Consider the following 17,805-nt stretch of genomic DNA (forward strand, 5'->3'; position numbering starts at 1 on the left):
CAATTAACTTTTCCTTTAAATGTTCCTTTAGATGTTAGTAAGGACATCTATATTAAGTACTGAGATTGATTCATTGTCTACGGTGCTTTTGAGAATAATACAATTTCTGTTCTTTTCTTAACTGAAATCAATTTTATACCTGTTTTGTTTTTGTTTTTGTTTTTTTGGCAGGGCATTGGGGGTTAAGTGACTTGCCCAGGGTCATACAGCTAGTAAGTGTCAAGTGTCTGAGGCTGGATTTGAACTCAGGTCCTCCTGAATCCAGGGCAGGTGCTTTATCCACTGTGCCACCTAGCTGCCCCCTATTATCCCTGTTTTTTTGAGTTAAGCTGAAGTATAATAGATTTTGCTCCAGCCCCCCATTTTAACTCTGTGAATCTTTGTTTTTCAACTGTGTATCTTATAAATAACATATTGTTGGATTCTGCTTTTTTTTTTATTTTATTTTTTTGTGAGGCAATTGGAGTTAAGTGACTTGCCCAGAGTTACATAGCTAGTAAGTGTTAAGTGTCTGAGGCTGGATTTGAACTCAGGTCCTCCCGAATCCAGGGCCAGTACTCTATCCACTGTGCCACCTAGCTGCCCCATGGATTCTGCTTTTTAATCAGTTTTGCTGTAATCTATTTTATGGGTGAGTTCATTCCATTTATATTAATAGTTTTGATTGTTAATTGTATATTTCTCTTTATCCTGTCCTCTTATGCTTTTTTCCTCTTTACTTCTGCCTTCCTTTTTGTAAGTGAGAAGATAGAAGAGAATTTTCCTGACACTTATGATTTCTAAGTGAGCAGCCTATTTCCTCTTTTTTTTATTCTTTCTTTTAATTGTAAATCCTCAATCTTCCTCCCTCCTATATTCGAGATTGTTTTGCTTATGATTTATTCCCTTATCTATCCTGCCTTCTCTCCTAGAACCCTCTCTGCTCCTCCCTTGTCCCTTCCCATCCAATTTCCCTTTGAAGTTGAATATATTCCCATTCTGAGAATGTTCTATTCTATAATTGTGTGTGTAAGGGAATATGATTGTTTTCATACCTCATTCATAATACAGTATGGTTCATTGGATGCCCACTCCCTTAACCCTTTCTTCCATGACTGTACTTTTAATCTTTTATTGTGTAGTAATGATTTCCCTCCCCTACTTCCTCCTTTGCTTCCCAACATAGTTCCCTGACCCTGCCTCAGACAAGAAGTATTTATTAAGTGATTATTATTTGACAGATACTGTGTGCGAAAACAAATACAAGTAGAAAGAAGGAGCCAGCATTGTACTAGGGGAGGATAACACATAAGGGAACTGAAAAGTGGGGAGTGAAGGTAGCAGCTGATGACCTGGTAGGGAAAGTCTGGTTGAGATGAGTCAAGAGTAGAACCAGGAGAAGAATGAATTTTCCTCTCCTAAGACTATTAAAAAGAACAAAACCACTGACAGGCCCACAGTCATTTTAACTTTTATCTCTGACCCTTAAAGACATTAGGATTTTGAGAAGACATTTGTTTATCATTCCTCTTTTAACAGCTCATCCTCACACATTTCCTTTCACTTATACAAATATGTATGCTTTTCTATGTTTCCTCTGGCCTCTGCATTTCCATTTTCAAATGTCTGCTCAGCTCTGGCCTTTTTTCATCAGTAATGGTTTTCTGAAAGCATTTTGCATAATATTCCATTACAGTCATTTACCACAACTTGTTTAGCCATTCCCCAGTTGATGGTCATGCCATCAATTTCCAATTCTTCACCACTACAAAAAGAGCTGCTATAAATATTTTTGTGCAAATAGGTCCTTTCACTATTTTTTTTTTCTGGCAATGAGGGTTAAGTGACTTGCCCCAGGGTCACACAGCTAGTAAGTGTCAAGTGCCTGAGGCCAGATTTGAACTTAGGTCCTCCTGAATCCAGGGTCATTGCTTTATCCACTGTGCCACCTAGCTGCCCCCCTCCCCCTCCCATATTTTTCTTTTTCAAAAATTTTGTTTGGATACAGTACAAGTTGGTGGTATTGATGGATCAAAGGGTATGTACAGTTTGATTGCCCTTTGGGCACAGTTCCAAATTGTTCTCTAGAATGGTTTGATTGGTTTACAACTCCACAAACAATACATCAATGTCCCAATTTTCTACATCCCCTCTAATATCTATAATCTCTAGTCTTTTTAAAGGTCCTTTTCCCCCTGTATTGAGTTTTGTTTGGTAGGTCATACTTGGCTTTAAGCCTTTATCTCTTGCTTTTTGGAATATTATATTCTAAGCTCACCTCTTCTTTTGTGGCTCTTTGATATCTGAACTCCTTTTTTTTGTTTGTTTGGTTTTGGTGAGGCAATTGGGGTTAAGTGACTTGCCCAGGGTTACACAGCTAGTAAGTGTTAAGTGTCTGAGGCTGAATTTGAACTCAGGTCCTCCTGAATCCAGGGCTGGTGCTCTATCCACTGCGCCACCTAGCTGCCCCTGAACTCCTTTTTTAGCTACTTATTGTATTTTTTCTTTCATCTGGAAGCCCTGGATTTGGCCATACTGTGCTTAGGACTTTTTATTTTGGGGGTTCTTTCTGGAGGTAATCAATGTATTTTTTCCATTTTCACTTTTCCCTCCAGTTCTAAACTTCTGGGTAATTTTAATTTGTGATTTCCTGAAATGTAATATCCAGACTTTTTTAGATAACTCAGTAATCCTTAGACCTAAATATTTCTTAGATTTTTAAAATGTATTTTTGTTTTGTTATTTCCTGTTGTATTGTCTTTGTTTTCTGAAAGGCCCATTCTAACTATCAGGGCATTCAGTTCCTGAGGGAGGTTCTCCATAGTCTGTTCCAAGGTCTCAGTTTTCCTTGCCAGTCTTGCCTCCTTGCTTTTCCATTATATATTTTTGTTTCATTATTTCCAGATACTCCTAAAGCCCCTGTGGCCAGGGAATTTTTTTTCTTTGTGGTTTTATCTGTACTTATTGTGGGGTTGCTATCATCTTTGGGGTTAACCCCAAAGTATCTCTCAAACCAAGGCATTTCCTTATGGTGGTCAGAGTTTTTCCTGCTTTGCTCCTGGAGGGATTGGGTAGGGGGTATCTGCTTGGGTCAAGCTCTGCAAGTGAATGGCAAGGGCAGGAGCTGCCCTGAATATGGTGGGCCAGACTGCACTGAGCCCCCTTCCCCCACTTTAAGGGACTTTGAGACTGATTCAATTCTTGGCTCTACCTGAGGGTTCCCTCTGTCATGGGGCCATTGGACCTTTCCTTTAATGTGGTTCTGACTAGGGTCTTTTCCCCGTTACTGGGCTCAGGGGTTACTCCCCTGCTGTGCTCCTTCCACAGGTTTCAGAAACTGCTCAGCCTGAATTTTGCTCATGACTTTCTTCCTATTCCTTGGCTTAGGCCACTGATGCTTTGCTGGACTTAGCCTAGGCCTGGGCAGGGAGTGCCTGTGTTTCTTGGAATTCCTCATATTCAACATAATAATACTCCATTTATAATGCTCAGCTATTCCCCAACAGATGGTTTTTATTTTGTTTCCAGTTTTTTTGTTTACTCCAAGGGGTGATGTTATAAATATTTTGTTGTATGTAGCAGTTTACACTCAGTAATAGGATTGCTGGGTATGAACAGTATAGAGATTTTGGAGTGAATAATAGTAGGTTTTTTGAGGGGGGGTAGGGCAAAAGTGTGCTTGGACTTGTCTTTCTTAAGACTTGCTAATATTGTTTTTTAAATTATTTTTCCTAATTTGTTGATGTGAGGTAAATACTCTGTTGTTATACTGTAAATTTCTCTTATTAGTTATATGGGGCATTTAAAACATTTATTGGTCACTTGAATTTCTTCTGAAAACTTCATATCCTTTGACCTTGAGGAATGACCCTTGGTCTATATATTTATGTCAATTGTTTATATGTTGGAGGGTAGACTTTTTATCAGACTTCTTATACAAAAAATCATTTTTTCCCCCGGTTGAGAGCTTCTCTTATGTAAATGGCATTGATTTTGTTAATACAAAAACCTCTTAGTTTTTAAAAATAATATTTTGCTTTCCTTCTAATCTTGGTTGCATTGGTTTTGTTTGTGCAAAACCTTTTTAATTTAATAAAATAAAAATTGTTCATTTTACATCTAGTAATGGTTTTTTTTTTTTTTTGGCAGGGCAATGGGGGTTAAGTGACTTGCCCAGGGTCACACAGCTAGTAAGTGTTAAGTGTCTGAGGCCAGATTTGAACTCAGGTACTCCTGACTCCAGAGCTGGTGCTCTATCCACTGTGCCACCTAGCTGCCCCTAGTAATGTTTTTTATCTCTTGTTTGGTCATAAATTCTTTCCTTCTCTATAAATCTGACAGGGAAACTATTCCTAGCTCACCTAATATGATTATGATATCACCCTTTATGTTTAAATCATGTATCTATTTTGATCTTATCTTGGCATACAGTGTAAGATGTTGGTCTATACTGAGTTTTTGCCATATTGTTTTCCAGTTTTCCCAGCAGTTTTTGTCCAATGGTGAGTTCTTGTCTCAAAAGTTTGGAGTCTCTGGATTTTTCAAACACTAGATTACTGTAGTCATCATTACTGAGTCTTATGTACCCAATCCCACTGATCCACCACTCTTATTTCTTATCCAGTACCAGATATTTCTGATGATTTTTCTTTATAATACAGTTTTGAGATCTGGTATGGCTAAGCCACCTTCCTTCACATTTGTTTGCATTAATTCCCTTGATATTTTTGACCTTTTGTTCTTCCAGAGGAATTTTGTTATTATTTTTTCTAGCTTTATAAAATATTTTTCTGGTGGTTTGATTGGTATTGGCACTGAATAAGTAAATTAATTTAGGTAGAACAGTCATTTTTATTATATTTACTTGGCCTACCCATGAGTAATTTATATTTTTCCAGTTGCTTAGATCTGACTTTATTTGTGTAAAAAGTGTTTTGTAATTATGTTCATATATTTCCTGAATTTGTCTTAGCAGGGAGGCTCCTAAATATTTTATAATGTCTACATTTATTTTAAATGGAATTTCTCTATCTCTTACTGCTGTGCTTTGTTGATAATATATAGAAATACTAATAATTTATGTGGGTTTATTTTATATCCTTCAACTTTGCTAAAGTTAATTATTTCAACTAGTTTTTTAGTCATTTCTCTAAGAATCTCTAAATATACTGTCATATCATTTGCAAAGAGTGATAGTTTTATTTCCTCATTGCCTAATCTAATTCAATGTCTTTTTCTTCTCATTTCTATAATTAGCATTTCTATACAATATTGAATAATACTGGTGATAATGGGAATCCTTGCTTCACCTCAGTCTTATTGGGACGACTTCTAGTTTATCTCCATTATAGATAATGCTTGCCGATGGTTTTAGATAGATACTACTTATCATTTTAAGGAAAGCGCTGCAAGGGCTAAAATTCTAGCTATACTGTCTAAAATATCTAATGAGTGGTTACCAATAAATTATAAGCTTTATCAAGAGTTACACTTTTAAGCATTTATTAAGGAGAATAAGAATTTGGTAAAGAGAGAGAGAAAGGCCTAGATTCATCTATCTATTAAAGGGAGAGAGCATTCCTAGCTCCGCTCTCCGCCAGAGTCCACAGGAAAGAGAGAGAATCAGAGCGCCAAGCTCCCCTTTCTTCCTCCCACAAGCAAACGTCACTTCCTGACACCAAAGAAAAGATGCATGGTCCTGCCCTCAGAGGCCTTCTCCTCATGTTGGAGCTTTCCTACAGTAAGTCTCCAGGAGGTGGCATCATTCCAATCGTTACAGCGCCATTTATTCTTGTGCTTTCTAGTGTTTTCAACAGGAATGGGTGTTGGGGGCAGCTACGTGGTGCAGTGTCTAAAGCACTGGCCCTGGATTCAGGAGGAATCTGAGTTCAAATCTGGCCTCTGACACTTGATAGTTACTAGCTGTCACTTGACCCTCATTGCCCTGCCTGCCCCCCCCCCCTCCCCGCCGTGTTGTATTATTGTCAGAAGCCTTTTCTACATCTATTGAGATAATCATGTGATTTCTGTTGGTTTTGTTATTGATGGTCAATTATACTGGTAGTTTTCCTAATATTGAACCAGTCCTGCATTTCTGGTAGAAATCCCTCTTGGTCAAAGAGCACAATCTCTGTGATATATTGCTATAATCTCCTTGGTAATATTTTATTTAAAATTTTTGCATTGATAGTCCTTACGGAAATTGGTCTATAGTTTTCTTTCTCTGGTTGGTTCTTCCTGGTTTAGGTCTCAGCACCATATTTGTGTCATAAAAGGAATTTGGTAGGATTCCTTCACCTATTTTCCCAAATAGTTTATGTAATATTAGAACTGATATATTTTTTTTTTTTGGCAGGGCAATGAGAGTTAAGTGACTTGCCCAGGGTCACACAGCTAGTTAAGTGTCAAGTGTCTGAGGCCGGATTTGAACTCAGGGAGTCCTGAATCTAGGGCCAGCGCTTTATCCACTGTGCCACCTAGCTGCCCCTTATGTAATACTAGAATTGGTTGTTCTTAAAATGTTTCATAGAATATCGCTTATGGATTCATCTGGCCCCGGGAATTTTTTCTTAGGGAGTTCATTGATGGCTTGTTCAATTTCTTTTTCTAACACAGGGTTATTTAAATATTCTATTTCCTCTTCTGTTAATCTGGGCAATTTATATTTTTCTAAATATTCATCCATTTCACTTAGATTGTCACATTTATGGGCATACAGTTGCATAAAGTAGCTCCTAATCATTGCTTTAATTTTCTCTTCATTGTGGTGAATTTACCCTTTTTACTTTTGATACTGATAATGTTGTTTTCTTACTTTTTTAAAAATCAAATTAGGGGGCAGCTAGGTGGTGCAGTATCTAAAGCACTGGCCTTGGATTCATTAGGACCTGAGTTCAAATCCAGCCTCAGACACTTGACACTAGCTGTGTGACCCTGGGCAAGTCACTTAACCCTCATTGCTTCCCCCTATCCCCCCCAATCAATTTAACCAGTGGTTTATCTATCTATTTATTTATTTGTGTATTTATTTTTATAGAACCATCTCCTACTTTTATTTATTAGTTCAATGGGGTTTTATTAATCTTTTTTTTTTTATTTTTAGCATTTTCAATTTGGTGTTTAATTGGGGATTTTTAATTTGTTCTTCTAGTTTTTTTTAGTTGTATGGCTAATTCATTTCTAAATTTTAATAGATATAAATTTTGCTGTAAGTACTGCTTTGGTTTCATCCCACAAATTTGGTATGTTGTCTCAGTGTTGTCATTCTCTAATGAAATTACTGATTGTTTCTGTGATTTGTTCTTTGACCCATTCATTCTTTAGTATTAGATTATTTCAACTCTTTCCATAGGTCTTTATTAAATGTAATTTTTATTACATCATGATCTGAAAAGGATGCATTTAATATTTCTGCCTTTCTGCATTTGATTGTGAGGTTTTTATGCCTTAATACATGGTCAGTTTTTGAGTAGGTGCCTTGTACTGCTAAGAAAAAAGCATCTTGGGCCAGCTAGTAGATAGAGCACCAGCCCTGGAGTCAGGAGAACCTAAGTTCAAATCCAGCCTCAGACACTTAACACTTACTAGCTGTGTGACCCTAGGCAAGTCACTTAACCCCAATTGCCTCACTTAAAAAAAAAAAAAGAGGTTAGATGCATAAGAAAATTTGAAAGAAAAAAGCGTCTTCCTTTCCCCATTTAATTTTCTCCAGAGGTCTATCATATCTAACTTTTCTAAAATGCTTTTCACCTCCTTAACTTCTTTCTTGTTTATTTTGTGGTTAGATTTATCTAGTTCTGAGATGGGAAAGTTGAGATCCCTCACTAATATAGTTTTACTGTCTATTTCCCCATAACTCATTTCACTTCTTTCAAAATTTGGATGCTATACCATTTGGTGAATATATATATATATATATATATTTAATATTGATATTACTTTATCTATGGTACCTTTTATTAAGATGTGGTTTCCTTCCTAAACTCTTTTAACTAGATCTATTTTTGCTTTTGCTTTGCCTGAGGTCATGATTGCTACCCCTACTTTTTTTTTTTAAACTTTAGCTGAAGCTTAATATATTCTGCTCCAGTCTTTTATCTTTTATTCTGTCTGTATCTTTCTGCTTCAAATGTGTTTTTTGTAAACAACATTTGATAGGATTCTGATTTTTGTTCCATGTTGCTATTTTTTTCCATTTTATGTATGAGTTCATCCCATTCACATTCACAGTTATGAAAACTAACTGTGTATTTCCCTTCCTTCTATTTTCCTGTTTATTCTTTTCTCTCCTTTCACCTTGTCCCTCCTCACCAGTGTTTTGCTTCTGACCACTGCCTCTTTCAGTCTGTCCTCAGCCTCTTTCAGTCTGTCCTCCCTTCTATCAGCCTAACTCTTTCTTTTTCCCCATCTCTCCTACTTTTCTTAGAGGGCAAAATAGATTTTATACCCAACTGAATGTGTATATCATTCCCTTTTTGAGCCAAATCCAATGAGAGTTTCAAGTGATTCTCATCTCCCTCCTTTCTTTCCCTCCATTGTAATAGGTCTTTCTTGCCCCTTCATGTGAGCCAATTTGCCTCCTTTCCCTCTTTTCCCACTGCAATCCTCTTCTCACACCTTTTTTTAAAAAAATCATCCCATCAATATTCATCCTTTCTCTGTGTATACTCTAACTCCCCAAATAGTGATACAGTTCTTAACAGTTGCAAGTATCATCCCATCTAGGGATATAAACAATTTAACCTTATTGAATAACTTATATTTTCTCTTTCCTATTTACTTCTTCTTCTTCTTTTTCTTTTTGTTGTTGTTGTTTGTTTTTGTTTTTGCAGGGCAATGGGGGTTAAGTGACTTGCCCAGGGTCACACAGCTAGTAAGTGTCAAAGTGTCTGAGGCTGGATTTGAACTCAGGTACTCCTGAATCCAGGGCCAGTGCTTCATCCACTACACCACCTAGCTGCCCCTCCCATTTACTTCTTTATGTTTCTCTTGAGTCTTGTATTTGAAAATCAAATTCTCTGTTTAGCTCTTGTCTTTTCATTAGGAATGTCTGAAATTCTTCTATTTCATTTAATGTCCATTTTTCCTCCTGAATGATTATGCTTAGTTTTGCTGGGTAGTTGATTCTTCTTTGTACTCTAAGTTTTTTTGCCTTCTGGAATATCATGTTCCAAGCCCCTAAGGTGGAAGTTGCTAGATCCTGTGTAATCCTGACTGTGGCACCTCAATATTTGAATTGTTTCTTTCTGGCTGCTTTTGTAGTATTTTCTCCTTGACTTGAGAGTTCTAGAATTTGGCTATAATATTCCTGGGAGTTTTCATTATGGGATCTCTTTTAGGTGATTAGTGGATTTCTTCAGTTACTATTTTACCTTCTGGTTCTAGGTTACCAGAGCAGTTTTCCTTGAAAATTTTTTCAAAGATGCTGTTCAAACTTTTTTTTTTTTTAAATCAGAGCTTTTCAGTATTCCAATAATTCTTAAATTGTCATTCCTGGATTTGTTTTCTGTGTCACTTGTTTTTTTCCAAGGAGATTTTTCACATTTTCTTCTATTTTTCCCCATTCTTTTGCTTTTGTTTGATTGATTCTTGATGTCTCATGGAATCATTAGATCCCACTTGCCCAATTCTAAGTTGTAAGGATTATTTTCTTCAGTTAGCTTTTGTGCCTCCTTTTCCATTTGGCCAATTCTACTTTTTAAGAAGTTGTTTTCTTCAGTGGATTTTTGTACATCTATTTCCATTTTTGTGCTGCTTTTACCAAGCTGTTGATTCTTTATGATTCTCTTGCATAATTCTCATTTCTTTCCCCAATTTTTCTTCTACCTCTATTATTTGATTTTTTGAATGCTTTTTGAGCTTTTCTGGGACTTTATTTTTAGCCTGAGACCAATTTATAGTTCTCTTTGAGGCTTCATATGTAAATGTTTTGACATTGTTATCTTCTTCTGATTTTGTTTTGATCTTCCCTGTCACCATAATAGCTTTCTGTGGACAGGGTTAGTTTATTTGTTTTTTCTTTTTCCAGCCTATTTTGTGAATTTTAAAGTTGAACTTTGCTCCTGGGACACAGGGGGCACTATCCTAAGCTTCTTGCACCAGGGGCCAGAGGCCTGGCCACTGGCCTGCTGCACAGGGCCTGGAGTATCACCTGCTGCCCTTGGGCTGCAGTCTGGCAAGTTGCCTGCTGCACTGGGGCCCCCAAGCCCTGTGGCTCACACATTCCTCTCAGAGGTGGAGGCTTCACAACTGGCCTGCTAGGCCCCAGGGTCTTTGTTGCTGACCTGTGCTGGGGCTAGAGACCTCCTGCTGGCTTGCCTGGATGCAGAGCTGGGTTGCACTCCCCTTCTACCTGAATGTGACAGACCTTTCCTGCTGTTCTTCTAAGTCATCTTGGCCTAGAAAATTATTTCACCCTATCCTTTTGTGAGTTCTGCCACTCCAGAATTCATTTTGAAAATTTAAAGTTTGGGGGGGAATTTGGGAGAGCTCAGGTCAGTTCCTGCTTTTTCTCTGCTACCTTGTCTCTGCCTCCATACTCTAGTTTTTATTTTTATTGATACCATTTGTTTTTTGTTTTATTTGTTTTGTTTTTTGTTTGTCAAATCTTTATTGGGTAATTTATTGGGTAACTGGGGCAAGGCAGGCAGGGTCCAGTCTAGTCCTTCTTGGCAGTGGCCTTCCTCATGGCAGCCAGGACGTTGCTGAGCTCCTCTCTCTTCCTCTTGGCTCGGATGTGAGTTCCCACCCTTTTTTTTTGATGAACTTTAGGGCTCGCTTATCCTTGGAGACCTTTAACAATTCCATGGCCCACCTCTCATAAGGGGCAAACCCACACACCTCCCAGATCATATCTTGCACAAACTTGGTATGTTTGGTCAGGCGCCCATGGCGGCAGCAGTGTTACAGCTTCGAAACGTTTGTGGTAACTTTGTGGCCCTTGTTGAGGCCCATGGCCATGGGGTAGCTGATGGCCATGGCTGCGGTGCCATTGTAGCCTCAGTGGCAGCCACAACAGAAGGACAGAGATACCTACCGTTTGTTTTTGTTTGCTTTTTTTTTTTTAAGTGAGGGAGTTGGGGTTAAGTGACTTGCCTAGGGTCATACAGCTAGTAAGTGTTAAGTGTCTGAGGCTGGATTTGAACTCAGGTACTCCTGACTCCAGGGCCAGTGCTCTATCCACTGCGCCACCTAGCTGCCCCTGATACCATTTGTTTTTAATCACCTTCATTTCCAAATATATCTACTGAACTCTTATGAGAGACCCATTCCTAGGAGCAAAGAGTAAAAAAGAGTAATAAAGAAAGCAGTTTAGCAAAATTTCCTCACCTATAGCCTTCTCCTCCTACAAAGAAGGGAGGAATCAGTTTCACATTTCTCTTAGATGACAGAATTGGTCATTACAATGAACAGTTTTCATTTTCATTTTTTCTTTCCATTTACATAGTTGTTATTATGTATCTTGTTTTCCTAGTTCTGCTTATTTCTCTGTCACTTCAGCTTGTTTTGCCAATGCTTTTCTGTATTCCTCCTAGTTAATATTTCTTATGGCTCAGTCATACTCCATCACATTCATGTACCAAAATTGGCTTAGCCATTCTCCAGTGGATGATGTAGAGTCTTCCTTTCAATCTTTGACATCCTTGGAGTATATGCCTAGCAGTAGAATCTCTGTGTCAAAGAGAATGGATGTTTTAATCACTTTTCTAGCATAATTCTATTGCTTTCCAGAATATTTGGACCAATTCATAGCTCTACCAACAGTGTATTGATGTGCTTCTTTTTAAGTGATTTAATGATCTTTTTAAAACTAAGTTTTAGTAATCCTATCACTGTCATTTCTGCATTGTGTCTTCCTCTCTTTTTTTTAAGTAATCTTTTCTTTCTTCTTAATAGTATTTTTTCCTATTACATGTTTTGTTTTTTCTTTTTGTTTTTTATGGGGCAATTGGCATTAAGTGACTTGACCAGGGTCACACAGCTAGTAAGTGTTAAGTGTCTGAGGCCAGATTTGAACTCAGGTCCTCCTGAATCCAGGGCTTGTGCTCTATCCACTGCGCCACCTAGCTGCCCAGATTTCCTATTACATGTAAAGATAGTTTTCATCATTCATGTTTGTCAGATTTTGAGTTCCAATTTTTCTCCCTCCCTCTCTTCCTTCCCCACTCCCTAAGACAACAAGCAATCTGATATAGGCTGTATGTGTACAATCATGTTAAACATATTTCCATATTATTTATGTTTTGAGAGAAGAATCAGAACAAAAGGGAAAAACCACAAGAAAGAAGAAACAAAAAATATCCCCCCCAAAAGTGAAAATAGTAGGTTTCATTATTCATTCTTTTTTTTTTTTTAATTTCAGCAACAAACATTTATTTTCCAGTTACACGTAAGGGTACTTTTCAACATTCATTTTCATAAGATTTAGAGTTCCAAATTTTTCTCCCTCCCTCTCTCCCTTTCCTCCCCCCTCCACAAGATTGCAACCAGGTTATATATGTACAATCCACAAGTGTTCTTTTTATCAGTTCTTTCTATGGGGGTGCATAGTAAGCTTCCTCATTAGTTCCTTGGGATTGTCTTGGATCATTGCATTGCTGAGAGTAGTTAAGTTATTCACAATTGCTCATTGAACAATACTGCCGTCACTATGCACAATGTCCTCCCAGCTCTGCTCACTTCACTATACATCTATGTTCGTTAGTCTTTTCAGGTTTTTCAGGGATCATCCTGTTTGTCATTTACTGTAGCACAAGATCATTCCACTACAGTCATATAGCACAGCTTTTTCCATCATTCCTCAATTGATGGACATTCCCTTGATTCTCAATTCTTAGCCTCCACCAAGAGTTGCTATAAATATTTTTTGTACAATTTTTTCCCCATTTTCTCTTTTTCATGATTACTATTGTTAACTGTTTCCTTTCCATCCTATTCCTTTCCCTATGATATTTATTCCATTATCCATCTTTTTTCATCCTATCACTCTTCAAAAGGGATTTGCTTTAAAAAAAAAAAGGGATTTGCTTCTCTCTGTCCCCTCCCCCACTCTGCCCATTCTTCTTTTGCCCCTCTTTATCCCCTTCCCCTCCTATTTTCCTGAAGGGTTATAGAGATTACTCCACCCAATCGAGTGTTTAAATTATTCCCTCCTTGAGCCAATTCTAATGAGATTGAGGTCTTTGAGCCAATTCTGATGAGTGTTAGGCTCATTTACTGCCCAGATTAAATAGATTACTCCACCCAGTTGGGTGTGTCTGTTAGTCCCTTCTTGAGGTAGCTCTGATGAGTTTAAGGTCTTTGAGCCTTTTCTGATGAGTGTAAAATTCATTTACTGTCCTGCTCCTCTCCTATCTCTTCCCCTACTCCATAAGCCTTTTCCTGTTTCTTTCATGTAGGATTTCACCTCTGCCCTTCTCCCTCCCCCAGTGAATTCCCTTCACCCCTCAATTTAACCCTAAAGATGTCATCACCTAGCTAAGTGACAGTAGACAAAGCATCACCCCTGGACCCAGGGGGATCCCAGCCAAAACCCAGCCTCAGACACAAGACAGTCACCCACTGTACAACCCCAGGTATGTCCCCCAACTCCAATTTTTTATGGTTCTCTAGGGTCTTGTATTTGAAAGTCAAATTTGCCATTCAGTTCAGGTCTTTTCATCACAAATATCTGAAAGTCTTCTTTTTCATTAAAGTCCCATTTTTTTCTGCTGAGTTTTTCTGGGTAGGTGATTCTTGGTTGTAATCCCATTTCCTTTGCCCTTTGGAATATCATATTCCATGCCCTTTGGTCCTTTAATGTAGAAGCTGCTAGATCTTGTGCTATCCTGACTGGCGTTCCACAGTACTTGAATTCTTTCTTTTTGGCAGCTTGCAATATTTTCTCCTTGACCTGAGAGCTCTGGAATTTGGCTATGATATTCCTAGGAGTTTTCCTTTTGGGATCTCTTTCTGGAGGTGATTGGTGGATTCTTTCAATTTCTCTTTTAGCTTCTGCTTCTAGAATTTCAGGGCAATTTTCCCTGAGAATATCTTGGAAAATGATGTCTAAGCTCTTTTCATGATCATGGTTTTCAGGTAGACCAGTAATTTTCAAATTCTCTCTCCTGGACCTATTTTCCAGGTCAGCAGTTTTTCCCAGAAGATATTTCACATTGTCCTCTATTTTTTTATTCATTTGGATTTGCTTTATTGTGTCTTGGTTTCTCATAAAGTCACCAGCTTCCATTTGTTCAGTCCTCATTCTTAGGCAATTATTTTCGTCAGAGAGCTTTTGTACCTCCTTTTCCATTTGGCCAATTTGACTTATTAAGCTGTTGACATTTTTCTCATGTGTTTCCTGCATCTCCCTCATTTCTCTTTCCATTTTTTCCTCTACCTCTCTAACTTTATCTTTAAAGTCCTTTTTGAGCATCTCTATGGCCTGAGACCAATTAATATTTTTCTTTTTTTTTGTTTGTTTTTTTTTTAGTGAGGCAATTGGGGTTAAGTGACCTGCCCAGGGTCACACAGCTAGTAAGTGTTAAGTTTCTGAGGCCAGATTTGAACTCAGGTACTCCTGACTCCAGGGCTGGTGCTCTATCCACTGTGCCACCTAGCTGCCCCATTCATATTTTTCTTGGAAGCTTTAGATATAGGGGCCCTGATATTGACATCTTCCTCTGAGGGTGCCCCTCGGTCTTCCTTGTTACTGTAGAAACTTTCTATGGTCCTCACCTTTCTCTGTCTGCTCATCTTTCCTTTCTTTTACTTGACTTTTAGCTCCTTAAAGTGGGGCACTGTTTCCAGGCTGCAGTATCCCAAGCTTAAGAAGTCCCAGGTGGGGGGCGGCTAGGTGGTACAGTGGATAAAGCACCAGCCCTGGATTCAGGAGTACCTGAGTTCAAATCCGGCCTCAGACACTTGACACTTACTAGCTGTGTGACCCTGGGCAAGTCACTTAACCCCCATTGCCCCCCCCCCAAAAAAAAGAAGAAGTCCCAGGTGGTATGATTTAAGGAGGATCAGGTTCTTCACTCGCCCAGTCTGTTCCCTGGTCCTTAGATGACCCCAGACCAACTTGCTAATCAACCAGCTTTGTGTGTTGTGGTTGTTATCTCCGATGAAATTGGGCCCTTCCCCAACCTGGGCCACTGCTACTTGAGCCTGCTTCCTGGTTCTCAGCAGGGGTGTAAAATCCAAGTTCTGCCTTAGCACCAGCATAGACCCCTGTAGTCTCCCCCCTTCCCAGGGCTCAGCCCACTCACTAGACTGTGAGCTTAGTTCCAGATGACACTGGTACTTCAGCTAATTCAGAGGCTCTGGGGGTCTGCTTTTCTGGGGAGGCCTTCCTGGGATCGGATCTGTGTCAGGCTGACTGTGGGGTTGAGCTCAACTCCTGTATCAGCACAGCAGCTCCCTCCTTCTGACCTTCCAAGCCGTTCTTGTTAGAAGATGATTTCAGCACATTCTTCTGTGAGTTTTGCTGCTCTGGGCATTTTCCTATAGTGTTATTTGGAGTGATTGTGTCATGAGTTCGGGAGCTCACTGCCTTTCCTCTGCCATCTTGATCATTAACTTTTAAAAATTCGAAAATAGTATGTTTCAATCGGCATTCAGACTCCATAGTTCTATTTCTGGATGTGGAGAGCATTTTCCATCATGAGTCTTTTTGCATTGCCTTGGGTCATTGTATTGCTGAGAAGAGCTAAGTCTGTCGTAGTTGATCATCACACAATGTTGCTGTTACTGTGTACGATGTTCTCCTGTTTCTGCTCACTTCACTCAGCATCAGTTCATGTAAGTCTTTCCAGGTTTTTCTGAAATCTGCCTGCTCATCATTTCTTATAGAATAATAGTATTCCATTACATTCATATACCACAGCTTGTTCAGTCATTCCCCAATTGATGGGCATTCCCTCGATTTTCAGTTCTTTGCCATCACAAAGAGCGGCTATAAATATTTTTGTACATGTGGGTCCTTTTCCTTTTTGTATGATCTCTTTGGAATACAGACCCAATAGTGGTATTACTACTTACTTACTTCTTATGTTTTGTATTGTGTTATATTTTTTATTACTGTAGTAGTAAATGTACTTCAGTTTATCCATTTCTCAATCTTTGGGCATTTTATCCCCATTCTTTGCCACCACAAAAGGGAGACATATGTGCATATGTATACACACCCATTACACAGACACAGAGAAAGAGAAAGCCTCTCTTTTTGTCCAAATATATATGTGGGTGTGTATGTATACATATACACACACACTCTCTTTTTGACCAAACTTGTTGATGCATAAGCTTAGTGGTAGAATTTTTAGGTCAAAGGGTATAATGCATTAGCTAAACAATCTAATTCTAATATGTTTTCCAGAATGACGTTTCTCTTTTGTCACTGTTAAAATTTGGGGTGGGATGAAAACTTCAGACTTGTTTTGATTTGCATCTCTCTTATTATTAGTGATTTGGAGTCATTTTTCCAAAGATTTTTGTTAATGGTTTGAAGTTAGTCCTTGGGTCCATCTAAAGCGAACTGGGGACATGCAGGTGTCCTTAATGGCATCTCTTTTGTCTTCCTTACTCTGTAACTCCTGACAGCTGCACAAGTGCTTTCGCTTACACGTAGAGAGCCTGAAGAAGCTAGGCCAGCCAGCTCAGGGCTGCAAGATGGTGGCTCTGTGGCTGATGGCCCTGCAGCCCTGCACCATGGAGCAAATGGCGGAGCCCATCAGTTTCTGGGTTCGTGTCAAGATGGATGCTGCCAAGGCTGGTGACAAGGAATTGCAGTTGAAGTGAGTGGGGATTAGCATAAGAAGAAGCCATCTCTGGGGGTTTTTTGTGATCACTGTGCCCATGAAAGATGAACATGCCCATGGTTGTAGCCCCCATGTGAAATGAGCAAGGATGCTGGTTACCTGCAGTGAGGGACGCTCAAGGCCTTTTTGTCAGGGACAGGCTGGTCCTAAGCACATCTCTTCCCTTAGGACCCTTCGGGACAGCCTGACTGGCTGGAACCCAGAGACACTGACATCCTTGCTGGTAGAAGAGCTGCGAGGGTATAAAGCAATTCGGGCTGACACGGGACAAGAGCGCTTCAATGTTATTTGTGACTTGCTGGAGCTGAGCACAGAAGATACGCCGGCGGGGGCCTGGGCACGGGCCACCTATTTGGTAGAGCTTGCCCAAGTGCTTTGCTACTATGACTTTGCCCAGCATGCCAACTGGTGAGGTTAAAGGACCAGGACGGGGGCTCTTTGGGGAAGGACTGCCCTTTATTACCTGCCTTTTGTCTCTGTTCCCAAGTAATCAGGGCCTGAGGCCCATTGGGGCACATTTAACTGCCTGTCTGTCCTGTGGAAGGGTCCACAGTGGAGAGCTTCTGATTGTTGCCCGCAGCCTCCTCCAGAGGGGTGCCGTGGGCCCAGTGACATGTTTCACTTCCCTGTCTTCACACACAGCTCAGCTTTGGAGGCCATGCAGGAGGCCCTGAAGCTGCTGGAATTGGTACAGCCCGAGTGCCAGACGACAGACCAGTTCTTGGATGATAAAGCCCAGGCTTTGCTGTGGTTCTACATCTGTACCCTGGAGGCCAAAATGCAGAAGGTGAGTGGACCTGGTAGTGGGTCAGATAGAGATGGGCTACTTCCCTCACATCTTAAACCAGGCTCCTATCAGACCCTACTTTTCTGTCCCTCAGGGCATCGAGCAAGACTTGAGGACGAAGTTGCAGCCCAGCCTGATAGAGCTAGAAGCCAATGACCTGAATTATGAAGATAAAATACAGGATGACCATTTTCTCTACAGTAGCATTGCCTTCAATCTGGCTGTGGATGCTGGTGAGGGCAT

General features: G+C 39.6%; 1 protein-coding gene and 1 pseudogene across 1 annotated transcript in view; one reads left to right on the forward strand and one right to left on the reverse strand.

Annotated features, from left to right (window-relative positions):
* Positions 1–17,805, forward strand: part of ESPL1 (extra spindle pole bodies like 1, separase) — a 53,547-nt gene that overhangs the window by 16,196 nt on the left and 19,546 nt on the right. The window contains exons 7-10 of the mRNA XM_043967098.1: positions 16,558–16,751; positions 16,944–17,183; positions 17,418–17,562; positions 17,657–17,795. Of these exons, the coding sequence (XP_043823033.1) occupies positions 16,558–16,751; positions 16,944–17,183; positions 17,418–17,562; positions 17,657–17,795 (718 nt within the window). The remainder of the gene's footprint in view (positions 1–16,557; positions 16,752–16,943; positions 17,184–17,417; positions 17,563–17,656; positions 17,796–17,805) is intronic.
* LOC122728453 lies at positions 10,637–10,956 on the reverse strand (annotated as a pseudogene).

This window comes from Dromiciops gliroides, chromosome 5, assembly GCF_019393635.1.
Source record: "Dromiciops gliroides isolate mDroGli1 chromosome 5, mDroGli1.pri, whole genome shotgun sequence".
Classification (NCBI taxonomy): Eukaryota; Metazoa; Chordata; class Mammalia; order Microbiotheria; family Microbiotheriidae; genus Dromiciops; species Dromiciops gliroides.